At 48.5% G+C, this 13,879-nt stretch overlaps 1 protein-coding gene across 20 annotated transcripts in view; it reads right to left on the bottom strand.

Annotated features, from left to right (window-relative positions):
• Positions 1 to 13,879, bottom strand: part of ARMC9 (armadillo repeat containing 9) — a 184,593-nt gene that overhangs the window by 135,207 nt on the left and 35,507 nt on the right. For all 20 annotated transcript variants that reach the window (XR_015140392.1, XR_015140394.1, XR_015140396.1 and 17 more), the window contains one exon: positions 12,811 to 12,909. Coding sequence is in view for 17 of the 20 variants with exons in the window: in XM_086335639.1 (XP_086191765.1) it covers positions 12,811 to 12,909 (99 nt within the window). In the remaining 3 variants the exon portion in view is untranslated. The remainder of the gene's footprint in view (positions 1 to 12,810; positions 12,910 to 13,879) is intronic.

The raw sequence follows: 13,879 nt of genomic DNA on the forward strand, positions 1-13,879 counted from the left end.
TTCTTTTTGCCATATTAAGCATGCACTACAATAGACAAAACCAAGTGCTGTGAATGGCACTCAAACCAACCATAAAGGACGTTTGAGCAAAGAAGGGAAATGTGAAAATCTCACTGGTATTACATGATACTAAGGACTTAGTGTTAATTATATTTCACACTGTGGTTATGTTTTGTTTGTTTTTTAAAGCCCTTATCTGTTTGAGATGTACACTGAATTATTTATAGGTAAAGTAATAGTCAAAGCTATGGTTTTTCCAGTGATCACGTACGGATGTGAGAGTTGGACTATAAAGAAAGCTGAGCACCGAAGAATTGATGCTTTTGAACTGTGGTGTTGGAGAAGACTCTTGAGAGTCCCTTGGACTCAAGGACATCCAACCAGTCCATCCTAAAGGAAATCAGTCCTGAATATACATTGGAAGGACTGATGCTGAAGCTGAAACTCCAATACTTTAGCCACCTGATGTGAAGAGCTGACTCATTGGAAAAGACCCTGATGCTGGGAAAGATTGAAGGCAGGAGGAGAAGGGACGACAGAGGATGAGATGGTTGGATGGCATCACTGACTCTATGGACATGGGTTTGAGTAAACTTCGGGAGTTGGTGATGTACGGGGAGGCCTGGCGTTGCTGCCGTCCATGGGGTAGGAAAGAGTCAGACACGACTGAGTAACTGAACTAAGAGTGATAGAATGTTTGGAATTTGTCGAAGAGAACTCTAGGAGGGAAAAGCTAAGTAGAGCAGAAGAGAGGAAGTCTCAGCTGTCTGGGGGGCCTTTCCAGAAGGGGCAGGCGTTGGTACCCTGCTTCCTCTATGTTACCACAACCCTCTAACAGAGCCTTATCCATGCTGATCATATTCAATGGTGGTTATTTTGCAGCCACTTCTGTGTCCTTTCCACAAAGGCTGGAGATATAGCACCCTCGTGTCCCTAACACGAACCACGGTGCCTGGACCACAGAGACACTCAGTCAGCGTTTGCTGATTGAATGAATCAAGACTGACTTCCTAAAGGGGCACTTGAGGGAATTTTCTGGTGGTCCAGTGGTTAGGACTCCGTGTTCTCATTGCCAAAGGCCCAGGTTCAATCCCTAAGATCTAAGATCCCTAAACCACATGGCCAAAAAAGTTTTTTGTTTTATTTTAAATCTTCAAAAATGGGCACTCTAGGGCTTCCTCGGTGGCTCCGTGGTAAAGAATCTGCCTGCCAATGCAGGACACACAGGTTTGATCCCTGGTCTGGGAAGATCCCACATGCCGAAGAGCTGCTGAGCCTGTATGCCACAACCACTGAAGCCTATGCTCTGCAACAAGAGAAGCCCACACCCCTCAACTAGAGAGTAGTCCCCGCTCGCCACACTAGAGAAAAGCCCGAACAGCAACAAAGCCCCAGGACAGCCAAAAATAAATAAATAAAATTATTAAAAAAAATAGAATCCGTGTCAGAATGCTTGACAAATGTAACAATCTCCTGTAATAAATCAGCCCTGTTGTCAACTGTTTCCCTTCAAAGTATTACAGACCTCTCAATTCTCACCTCGAAGACAGAAAGCCCTGCTTTTAAATGACTCATGACCAAGTACGTTTTGCATTTTTTAACTCTTCGACTTTTTTTTTCCCTTGGCCACACTGCATGGTTTGTGGAATTCTAGTTCCCTGACTAGGACTGAACCTGGGCCCTTGGCACTTGGCAGTAAGAAAGCGGCGTCCTAACCACTGAGCCACCAGGGAATTTCCTTTTCTTTTTTATTTTTAAACCTTTGACATTTTTTTTTTAATCAAAGAAACTACCTGTTATTCCTGTTACTGGCTTAAGTAGCAAGGAATTCAGAAAATAAGTTGGAAACGTCATCTAAATTACTCATCTAACACACTAAGAGGATCAAGGAGCCTGGAATGAGTCAGTTAAGGACACAGCCATAGTAAAATATTAGCATAATATATGCACAAAAGAAAAATATTTTAAAATTAGTGATATTGGCTAATTCATATTTCCACAAATAAAATTCACTTACATACACCCCCTTTTTTCATAGCCAAGAAAACCTTTTCTATCTTTCAAAAATTGATTCTTTTCCTCTTTTGCTAAATTCTACAACATTCTATTTGTCCTAGGAAGAAATTAATTGAAAAGTAGTAATAACTGACCCTTTTATGAGAAAAGCCAGTATGTCAAATAGTATCAAGACTTTATTATCTGTGCGTGGGTGCTAAGTCGCTTCAGTTGTCTTGGACTCTTTGTGACCCCCTGGACTGTAGGCTGCAGACTCCTCTGTCCATGGGATTCTCCAGGCAGGAATACTAGAGTGGGTTGCCATGCCCTCCTCCACGGGATCTTCCCAACCCAAGGACCGAACCCATGTCTCCCGAGTCTCTTGCACTGGCAGGCAGGTTCTTTACCACCAGCACCACCTGGGAAGCCCCTTTATTATCCAATCAAGTAAAAGAAAACAACAACACCCCCCAAAAAAAAAAAAAAACACCCAAACTGGTGATGAGCTGTAGGAAGAATGGCTGAGCGCACCCTTAATGAGAGAGGAGAGGTTAAGGTATTTCGTTAAGTCCCTACTGATTGCTCACCCAATAGGCCTCTGCAGATAGCATATTCAAAAGCAGAGACATTACTTTGCCAACAAAGGTCCGTCTAGTCAAGGCTATGGTTTTTCCTGTGGTCATGTATGGATGTGAGAGTTGGACTGTGAAGAAGGCTGAGCGCCGAAGAATTGATGCTTTTGAACTGTGGTGTTGGAGAAGACTCTTGAGAGTCCCTTGGACTGCAAGGAGATCCAACCAGTCCATTCTGAAGGAGATCAGCCCTGGGATTTCTTTGGAAGGAATGATGCTGAAGCTGAAACTCCAGTACTTTGGCCACCTCATGCAAAGAGTTGACTCATTAGAAAAGACTCTGATGCTGGGAGGGATTGGGGGCAGGAGGAGAAGGACATGACAGAGGATGAGATGGCTGGATGGCATCACTGACTCAATGGACCTGAGTCTGAGTGAACTCCGGGAGATGGTGATGGACAGGGAGGCCTGGCGTGCTGCGATTCATGGGGTCGCAAAAAGTCGGACACGACTGAGCGACTGAACTGAACTGAACTGAGGCACTGCTGATACTGGTGAGCAAGACAAAGGCCCTCTTCTCAGACAGCTTGCAATTCAGTGGGAAGAATCAGTGGTCAAATAACTCTCCGCACCAAATCTGCAAGATGGGGACAATATCATACCAGTGGGTGCAGACGCCAAGAAGAGCACGTGGAAGTCAGCCTCACTTCCCCCCTTTTTCTGCCCGTCCACCCTGAGCTCCCTGAACTGACGGGGGTGCTGGAGCTGAGAGGCACTGAGCTGAAGTTATGCACTGGGATGTTGACCTTTAACATTGATACCCTGGTAGAAGCTTGCCCACAGAATGGAGAGCTCACTGCAGGTGACAACGACCACTTCCTTCCCCGACGTGGAGGCGTTAGTAAGAATACTCAAACACCTCGGGTGGGTGGGTGGGTGGGTCTTGCTCTGACCTCTTGACCAGCCTTTACACTGGATGGGATTTCTAAAGGTCACCGCCACCAGCTGCGGGCGCTGCTCTGCAGGCAGGTGGGGTGGACACAGATCCAGTGGTCTGGCCAAGGAAGGAAAGCCCCAGGGAGAGAAAGCTGGGAGAGAAAGGGCCCAAGTCCATCATCAGTTGGAATCATCCCCCTCTCGAGCAAACACTGGATTCTGAGTCTGGACGATGGGCCCAGACAGCATCCCCTCGCTAAGGGTCCCGACTGCAGGCCACGTGGGCGGTGTGTGACGTCTGGTACATTACGCTGGGTGGTCAGGGCGAGCACCCCCAAAGCCTGGGGCACCGGAAAGAGACCGGCGTCCTAGCCCACAGTGGACGTTGGGCGCGGGCAGGCGGTGCTTTCCCAGCTGGGGAAGCACAGTGTGAAGGTGCAGCAACCCTTTCCGGGCCCACGCAGAGGCAGGAACAATGAACGTAGGAACCTGTTGCTGAACCTGTCATTAGTCTCTGAGCACCTCTCCCGTGCCAGGATAAGGGCAGGGCTGGCCGGAACGCTTGGGCGTGGGAGAGATAAATCGATACCTGGGCTGAGAGTGACAGGTCAGAGCTACGCCTCCATCACTTCTCAGCCTGCAGGCCAGGGACCTGAGCCTGGCCCTCGCGGTAGAGGGGCCAAACGAGCCTGAGACAGCTCTTGGTGACAGCGGCAGGATGAGGAGCTTTGCTAATGACCCGTGACATCAGGAAGTGTATTTAGAGAAACTGGTATGAGGTGTGACGTGATGCAAGTATCCCTTAGTCATGGGGACTGGAAAGTCACTGGGTTGGACGGGGTAAGCAGTCCCTCACCGTGGGCCTTCTCCAGATGCCGGTGTGTGGCTGTGAACCTCAGGACAAAGTGTGTCTCAAACTCGCGACATCAACGCTTTGTCTGGGGATAGGGCCAACCTGTGGGGCTGGCTTACGGGCACACATCTCGGAAACTGCTGTTCCAGAGGACACAGTCAGGGGAGGGTCAGGAAGAAAGAGCTGCAAGGGTACCAGGGACAGGAAGGCCCTGTTTGGGGCCCGAAACCTCCTCGGACCAGGCCGGTCCGCAGAGGACCAGCCCTGCTTCCCAGGCTCTGCTCACACAGGACTAATGCTGACACAGCGGCCGCCTGTGCAGTGCAGACAAAGGCAGGACCCTTGTCAAGAGACCTCACGGGGCATGATCGTCAGGAGACGTTAAATAACCACAGAGGGACACTTGAGGGACTGTGTGTTGGCCAGCGGGCAGAGAGGCCATGGGAGCCAGAGACCCAGGGGGTGTCCCCACCACCTGGGGAAGGGTGGCTGCTATGGCCAACCCTCTAACAGGAGGTGCACAACTCGAGAAGGCAGGGCTGTGGCCGCAGGAGGGGAGCGTTGCCATGGAGCATGGGGCGAATGACATGTGGAAACAGAGCTAAGCGTGTGTGTGGTGTGGGTGTGCCCGAGTGTCCGAATGTGCCAGTGAGTTTTCCAGGAGCCTCTCGGGAAGGGTTCTCTCTGGCTCCCCAGGTCGCTGAGGGCACTGCCCTTGGCCCTGTCCCTCCACCCCATAGCCTGGAGGTGTCTGAGCACCTGGGGCCAGGGGCGGGCATGCTGGGGCTCCTTGGGGTTTCTGTGACCAGAGTCGGGCCTGGATAGATGGACAGGCATCACATCATGGAGGGCTGAGGACTCACGCGGAGCACTTTGGACTGCAAGCAGTGACAGACAGCTGTTACGCAAGGTAGAGTGACAAGGTCAGGTTCCTGTACATACCTAAATACTTCCTGAAACCTTTGGGCTAAATAAATAGGACACAGCCAGGAGCTTCCCTGGCCCAGTCCAGTGGTTAAGACTCTGTGGTATCTTATGCAGGGGGCGCAGATTCAATCCCTGGTCAGGGAACTAGATCCCATTTGTGGCCAAAAAAAAAAAAAAGACACAACCAAAAAGGTCACTCCAGCTCCCATGAGAAGGAGCCATCAGAGATTTAAGGGCTTTGAGACTGAGACCAGGCAGAAAATGTTGCTTTAATCAGGACAGAAAGAGGGAGACCCTGAACAGACAGACACAAAGCCAGGAGGCAGGGCAGGGGGAGCCACAGCACCCCCTGCTGGAAGCTTCAGGAAATGCTCTCCTTCGTGGAACAGCATCACAGCAAGGCTTCGTGAACAACTGCACAAGGCCCCATCCCAAAAGGGTCACTGTCACGGCCACCACCCCAGCTCTCTGCAGGTTGTTACTGCTAACAAAGATGGGTGATTTTGGAAGTAGATTCCTCCAAAGAGTCACATGTCCTGAGCTTTTAGTATATTTAATGCTTTTAGTATATTTAAATATACTAAATTTAAATTTAGTATATTTAATATTAATACTATATATATTTAGTATATTCAGATCTGGAAGTATTATAACTTACATTTCTTTTTTTTAAATTTTATTTATTTGTCTGCACTGGGTCTCAGATGAAGCATGCAAACTCTTAGTTGCGGCATGGGAACTCTTACTTGTGGCGTGTGAGATCTAGTTCCCTGACCATGGGTTGGACCCAGACCCCCGGCATTGGGAGTGCAGAATCTTAGCTACTGGACCACCAGGGAAGTCCTTATACTTCCAGTGGGGCCTACTGGGAGTTGTGTGAGAAAGGGAGGGTTAATTTCTAAATAAGCCATTTTCTCCAATAAGGATGGATTTAAATGGAAACTTTCCCATCTGAAGAATCACAAACCCAGAGGTGCCACTGGGTGGGCTTTGGGACTCACCCAGGGGGCTGTGCTCAGGTGTCCACCTTGAGAGTGTCTCTGCATTCAAGCTTACCCACTGCAAACAGGTGGCTAAGAGGAGAAAGGTATTCCACGGCATTTTTAAATGCTGTTTGCAGCACACAAAGACAGATGTTACACTGTTAGAAATGGCAAAAAACTGACAATGTCTACCAGAGGAATGGTTAAATGAACCATACTGTTGTCAAATTAAGATTCTAAAAGATAAGGAAGATATAAATATGCTAAAAGGACATGAAAGACTCTTGAAAATGTACCATTAAGTTAAAAGAGACAGCTGCAGAAGGACGTATCTAATAAAATCTCAGTTTTATATGGTTTTAAAGGTTTGGAAAATGCATATAAAACAGTGTCACCTGTGGAGGAAGCGGGAGGGGGTGGGTGCGAGGCAGGGAAGGGATTTGTGCTTCACTCCATTTCCTGCTAAACTGTTATACATTTTCCAGCTGACCCATATTTGTGTAGTTCTTGTACTGGACATGGAACAACAGACTGGTTCCAAATAGGAAAAGGAGTACGTTAAGGCTGTATATTGTCACCTTGCTTATTTAACTTATACGCAGAGTACATCATGAGAAACACTGGGCTGGAAGAAGCACAAGCTGGAATCAAGATTGCTGGGAGACATATCAATAACCTCAGATATGCAGATGACACCACCCTTATGGCAGAAAGTGAAGAACTAAAAAGCCTCTTGATGAAAGTGAAAGAGGAGAGTGAAAAAGTTGTCTTAAAGCTCAACATTCAGAAAACGAAAATCATGGCATCTGGTCCCATCACTTCATGGGAAATAGATGGGGAAACAGTGGAAATAGTGTCAGACTTAATTTTTTGGGGGTCCAAAATCACTGTAGATGGTGACTGCAGCCATGAAATTAAAGGACACTTACTCATTGGAAGGAAAGTTATGACCAAGCTAGATAGCATATTAAAAAGCAGAGACATTACTTTGCCAACAAAAGTCCGCCTAGTCAAGGCTATGGTTTTTCCAGTGGTCGTGTATGGATGTGAGAGTTGGACTGTGAAGAAAGCTGAGCACTGAAGAATTGATGCTTTTGAACTGTGGTGTTGGAGAAGACTCTTGAGAGTCCCTTGGACTGCAAGGAGATCCAACCAGTCCATTCTGAAGGAGATCAGCCCTGGGTGTTCTCTGGAAGGACTGATGCTAAAGCTGAAACTCCAGTACTTTGGCCACCTCATGCGAAGAGTTGACTCATTGGAAAAGACTGATGCTGGCAGGGATTGGGGGAAGGAGGAGAAGATGGCATCACCGACTCAATGGACATGAGTTTGAATGAACTCCGGGAGTTGGTGATGGACAGGGAGGCCTGGTGGCTGCAATTCATGGGGTCCCAAAGAGTCGGACACAACTGAGCAACTGAACTGAACTGAACTGAATAATCTTAGAAGACAAAAAACTCTCCTCGTGCTCTTAGAAGAAGCTTCTCCTTTTACTATTTATCACTAGATACTTGATAATATGAAATCAGATTCATCTCATGCATGTGTGTGTGCTAAGTCGCTTCAGTGGTGTCCAACTCTGCCACCCCATGGACTGTAGCCCGCCAGGCTCCTCTGTCCATGGGGATTCTCCAGGCAAGAATACTGGAGTGGGGCTCTTCTCAACCCAGGCATTGAACTCGCATCTCCTGCATTGGTGGCTGAGTTCTTCACCACTAGCACCACCTGGGAAGCCCCAGATTCATCTCATATCCCAGTAAATCATGGCCCAGGGTTTGGAGCCTGACGGTAGGGACCACGGCACGATAAGCCTGGGGTTAGGGTGGTGACAAGCAGCCCAACTGGAAGAGGCTATATGGGAGAGTTCTCATCTCAAAAATTTAACCTGTTATTAATCCTAGGAGCATCCAGATCTGTCAGCCAACTCTGATAATGCTTCTCAGGTGGTACAGTGGTAAAGAATCTGCCTGCCAACGCAAGAGATGAAAGAGATGTGGGTTCAACCCCTGAGTCAGGAAGATCCCCTGGAGGAGGAAAGGGCAACCCACTCCAGTATTCTTGCCTGAAGAATCCCATGGACAGAGGAGTCTGGTCGGCTACAGTTCACAGGGTTGCAAAGAGTTGGACATGATTGAGCACCGCACAGCAACAGACAACTCTGATAATGCAGCAGACTCTGGGACAGTTACCTGGGCAGGAACGAGGTAGGGTAGAAACACACCTCTGGGTTCCCCATGGGGCCCTCCACCAGGGTAATCTTTACACACACTCCCCAGAGGGGGTGACTGGCTGAATTTGCACTACCCTCTGCCCCCTTCCTCTGGGCAGTGAGGTTGTGTGGGTGGAGGAGGTTGGGTGAGGGACTGGCCTTCACTGTCCATGACTGAGTGAGAATGTTTCTTTAATTCCAGGGCTGAAAAGTAGGTAACCCACTTGCCTACCAAAAACCCCCCCACATTCTCCAATATAAGCTTTCTCAGAATCAGCCGCAATACCTTCAGTTCCATTTTCCTTCATTCTATTTATTTTTCAACTGGTTCGGAGCTCCAGGGGAAGAAGGGTGCGATTTACTGAACCCTTCGGAACTTTCAACAGTGAATGAGGTTACAGAGAGCCAGATTCTTAGTAGTCAGATTTAAAAACCAGATCAAAGTACTACATTTTGTAGAAGATGCAGCTGTTTTATGATGGGTCCTGGCCAGGCTTCTCCATGAATACAGTGAATAAGCCCGAAGAGAAGTTGATCAAGGACCAGGCTAGAAAGAAGGCTGGTCTGTGCTCACCTATTTATCTTGAAATTGATGACATTCTGTTTGGACTTAGAGTAGAATTTTGTTGTTTAGTTGCTCGGTGGTGTCCAGCTCTTTGCGATCCCATGGACTGCAGTCCACCAGGCTCCTCTGTCCATGGGATTCTCAAGGCAAGAATACTGGAGCGGGTTGCCATTTCCTTCTCCAGGGGATCTTCCCGACCCAGAGGCTGAACCCATGGTCGCTGTCGTGTCTCCTGCATAGCAGGTGGGTTCTTGACTGCTGAACCACTGGGGAAGCCCTTAGGATAGAATATATTCCCCTTAAAAAAAATAAAAAAGCAATCTCCTTCCAAAGGGCTTCCCTCCTGGTGGCTCAGATGGTCAAGAATCTGAGGAGACCTCAGATGAGGAAGTCTGGGTTTAATTCCTAGGTCGGGAAGATCCCCTGGAGAAGGGAATGACAACCCACTCCAGTATTCTTGCCTGGAGAATTTCATGGACAGAGAAGCCTGGCGGGCTACAGTCCATAGGATCTCAAAGGGTTGGACACGACTGAGTGACTAACACTTACACGCACTTATCCTCCGAATCCTAGATCCTATCAGCTCAGTCACCGGACAGCCCATCTAAATTGTATCCTAATTTCCTCTCCATACGTTATAAATCTGATACCACACACTGATGTTAGGCATGCCTGATCAACGACAATATCCTGTACACTTTCATAATGACCCCTTATCTACTTTTTTTATCATCGTGTAAGAAAAATATAATAGGAACAATAAAAGACTTTGCAGCTTTTATTGCCTGGTAAGTCAATGACTCAGTAGGAAAAAAAAACGGTCATGAGTGAAGATAAGCAGAGTTCACCCCCCTCCTGTGATTCTGAGGCTTCGACTCTGTACCTCAGTGTCCCTGCAACACGGGAGGGTGGCAGGCCCAGCCTCTGGGCAAATGAAGGCGACCTCTCGTGGGGTGAAATGTCCTGTGTGTTGTGCGCCATCCCCTTTTATACTGCTCCTTTTAAATATGACATCAGTTTGTTTTGTTTGTTTGTTTTGTGCCCTGCCTCAGGCATGTGGGGTCTCTTTCAATTTATGGTTAAAAATTTACCTTAGTTGTAGCATGTGGGATCCGTGAATAGTTCCCTGATGAGGGGATTGATTGGACCTCGGCCTCCTGCACTGGGAGCGTGGCGTTTAGCCACTGGACCACCAGGGAAGTCCCTAGAAAGCCACTGTTTTTGGTAAACACACTCTGATCCTTAAAGTCATCCCAAGGCTGATGACTTACAGCCACTGTTTTTGGTAAACACACTCTGATCCTTAAAGTCATCCCAAGGCTGATGACTTACAGCCAAGCATATACAGGACATAAAAACTCAACTCAGCCAGTCCTCAGGGAGGAGGCTTGAAGCCCCCCATCCTAGAGGGCCCACGAGGAAGTCACTTGTTTGAGACTCAGGTGTCTGTGTGTACTTAACTGACATTTAAGAAAAATGGCCGACTCACTAAGATTTCTGTACACAGACGTCATTGCAGCCATATCCTAAAGCACAGACGCCACAGCTCCTATCCTTCACTGTCCACGTGTGGCGCAGCCGACACAGCAGCGGCTGGCCAGTCCTTCCACATGCGCCTCAAGGACACGGTCAAGGACGCTGGCTCACAAGGATGGTACCACATCCTTTCTACCAAGATCCACGAGAGGAACTCTCCTCAGGTCTGAGCTACAGCATTGCCCATGCAGCGGTTTTTTTGACCTGTCAATCTTCAAAAATAATGTATGTAACAACTTGCTTTTAAACTGTGAGTTGGAAAAAGTTCACAGTCTAAAGGGCACGAGGGGACGTTGGCGGCACTGAGATGGTCTATTGTGGGCACGTGTGAGGGGCTCATGGGCGTTCATTTTACCGTTGTGCTTTGGAGGCTGCATGTTCAGCACAAATGTCTTTGATGCAATGAATATCATTGTCTCTTCCTTTATAAATAAATCATGTAACTGCTTTCTGCCCTGGCTACTGGAAAGCCGGCGCCAATTCTAGGCCTCCTTCCCCACATGCATTTTTTATACCAGCCTTAGCCTGGCTTACTTTTATTTTTCTCACCCTCGTTTTCCTTTAACCATCATTTTTCTTTTCCCTCCAGCATCACTGAGATATAACGGACATGTATCATTGTGTGAGTTCAAGGTGTACAGTGTGATAACTGGATAAAGGTGTGTATTGTGACATGATTACCACAATACACAGCTGTCACCTCACCTGCTTTTTCTAGTAAGAACATTTAGGAACTATTCCTTTAGAAACCATCAAGTTCACAATAGAGTATTGTTAACTATAGTCATCGTGCTGTCAATTACATCCCCAGAACATAATCGTCTTAAAACTGGATGTCTGTGCCCCTTGATCAATATCTCCCCATTTCCCCTACCCCTTGGCAACCACCAATCTACTTTCAGTGTCTATGAATTGTAACCAAAATTTCTTTATCTTTATTTTCTATATTTTTCATTTCTCATATGTGTGTTTTCTTGTAATAATAAGTTGCTTCAAATCTTTTTAAGAACGAGGTAGATTATTTTAAAACTAAAAAAGGACTCTGTTTATGAAGAGAAGATCCTAGCGTTAATGTTGAAACACTTCAGTAAAAACCAGGGCCCTAACCCGCAGAGGGAGTGAGGAGGGCTCTGATGTCAGGGGGAGGGGCTCTGACCCTGGAAGGGGGCTCTGAATGTAGGGAGGGCTTTGATCTTCAAAGTGGGGGGCAGGGGGGCTCTAACTCTTGGGGGGAGGGGCTCTGACCCTGGGGAGGGTGCTCTGACCTTTGGGGAGGGACTCTGAACCTGGGGTGGAGGGCTCTGACTCTGGGGGGTGGGTCCTCTGAACCTGGGGGGGAGGGGATCTGACCCTGGGGGGGAGCTCTGACTCTCAGGGGGTGGCTCTCACCCTTGGCGGGAGGGGCTCTGACTCTTGGGGGGTGGGGGCTCTGACTGTTGCGGGGGCTCTGGCACTCAGAGAGAGCCTCTGACCCCTGGGGACGGGCTCTGACTCTCATGGGGGGTGGGCTCTGACCCTCGGGGGTGGGCTCTGACCCTGGGGAGGGGCTCTGACCCTCGGGGGTGGGCTCTGAACCTGCGGGGGAACCCTGACCCTCGGGGGTGCCTCAGAATCACCTGGCGCTTCCCTCGGCCTCTGGACCAGGCGGCAGGTTGGTGTTTCCCAAGTTAGTTGGGTCCTTAACCAAGGGGCAGACAGAGTACACCAGCGTCTCCCAAGGGAGTTTTCAGTTCATGGACTCCTGTCCCGGGCTATTTTTGCAACTTTTCTGTAAGTTTGCAATGACTCTAAGTATAAAGTTAAAGAGAGAAAAAGAAAGGCCCTGCCTGAGACCTGGGAGTTGCCTGTAAAAGATGACGAAGTTGCCTTGGGTTCCTCCTGACCTGCTGTTACCAGCCCTGGTGCCCACAGAGCGGCCCCACCTGGAACAGACCAGCCTGTCTCCCCCTGCAGGAGGCTGCCTTCCAGCTGTTCACTCTCCAAAAACAGCTTTCTTTTCCTTCTGGGAAAGTACAGATCTCCAAAGCCTGCTGAAATGCAGACTCCCGAATGTATTTTCTCCTGCTCTCTCATTTTTTAAAGTTATGGCATGGTGAAATCTATGGCAACCCACTCCAGTATCCTTGCCTGGAGAATCCTATGGACAGAGAAGCCTGGTGGGCTACAGTCCATGGGGTCACAAAGAGTCGGACATGAGAGCGACTAACACACATGGTGAAATCTGCGGGCCTCACCGTGCCGGGCCTCGTGAAGTCCACACTGTGCGCCAGGCTCTGCCGCATCTGGTTGCTGAAGAGGCGGACGCAGACGCTCTGCAGGTACTCGGGGGTGATCTGCAGGGAACAGAGGACAGATGGCTGGTGAGTGTTGCCCTGGCTGGTGTGGGCACTGACTCTCCACAGCCGCGGCTGCGGAGGTGAGATTTTGCTTTAATATCGGGGCTCTGGCGAGTTGAGCCTGATGAGAAAACTAACAGTCTCCAGGTGTGACCACGGGATAGCATACTTTAAGTCATGTAATTGCACTTAACATACTCCCGCTGTCCTGCAAAATAAACTTTTTGTTTTGGCCACACTGCCTGGCTGGTGGGATCTTAGTTCCCTGACCAGGGATTGAACCTGAGCCCTCTGCAGTGAAAGCGCCTAACCACTGGACAGCCAGGGAATTCTCATAAAATAAACTTGATTTTAAACCAATTTTTTGTTAATTCAAGCAGTGAAGTCATGGTAGGGCAGGGGGAGGAGGGAGCGGTAAAAATGGATGGAAAGTCATGATAGAAAGCATGCCAGGCTTAAAATCTAAAGATCTGGGCTTAAGCAGTGGACTCAAGAAAACCAACGGGTCTGCCTCCTGCTTTCCGGACCTATGGGAAGAGATGAAGGAGGCCTATGGCTCTGTGTCTCGGGGATCAGGGGAGAGCCCAGCACATGGTAGATGCTCAGTAAACCGTAAATGAGTGAGTGATGGAGACTTGTCATGAACCACCCAGCGCTTGACAATGGGATCTGGGTTACTTCTGCATCAAAGCAGTTGACACAATGGCCTCTTTCTTCAGCTCTCATGCCTCTCTCATTAGCCACCATGATTCAGGACTGATATCCAGCATCTAAGGCGGTAATCTCTGAAACGTTTTCTTCTCATCTTACGTCTTTTTTAAAAATATATATTAAAATGAGAATTCCCTGGTGATTCAGTCATTAGGACTCTCCTCTTATTGCCAAAGGTCCGGGTTCCATCCCTGGTCAGGGAATTAAGATACCACAAGCCGTGTGGTCAAAAAAAAAAAGAGGTTAAGAGTGCCCC

The sequence above is a fragment of the Bos grunniens genome, chromosome 2 (assembly GCF_055505025.1).
Source record: "Bos grunniens cultivar Pamir isolate PY7600 chromosome 2, Bosgru_T2T1.0, whole genome shotgun sequence".
Taxonomy (NCBI): Eukaryota; Metazoa; Chordata; class Mammalia; order Artiodactyla; family Bovidae; genus Bos; species Bos grunniens.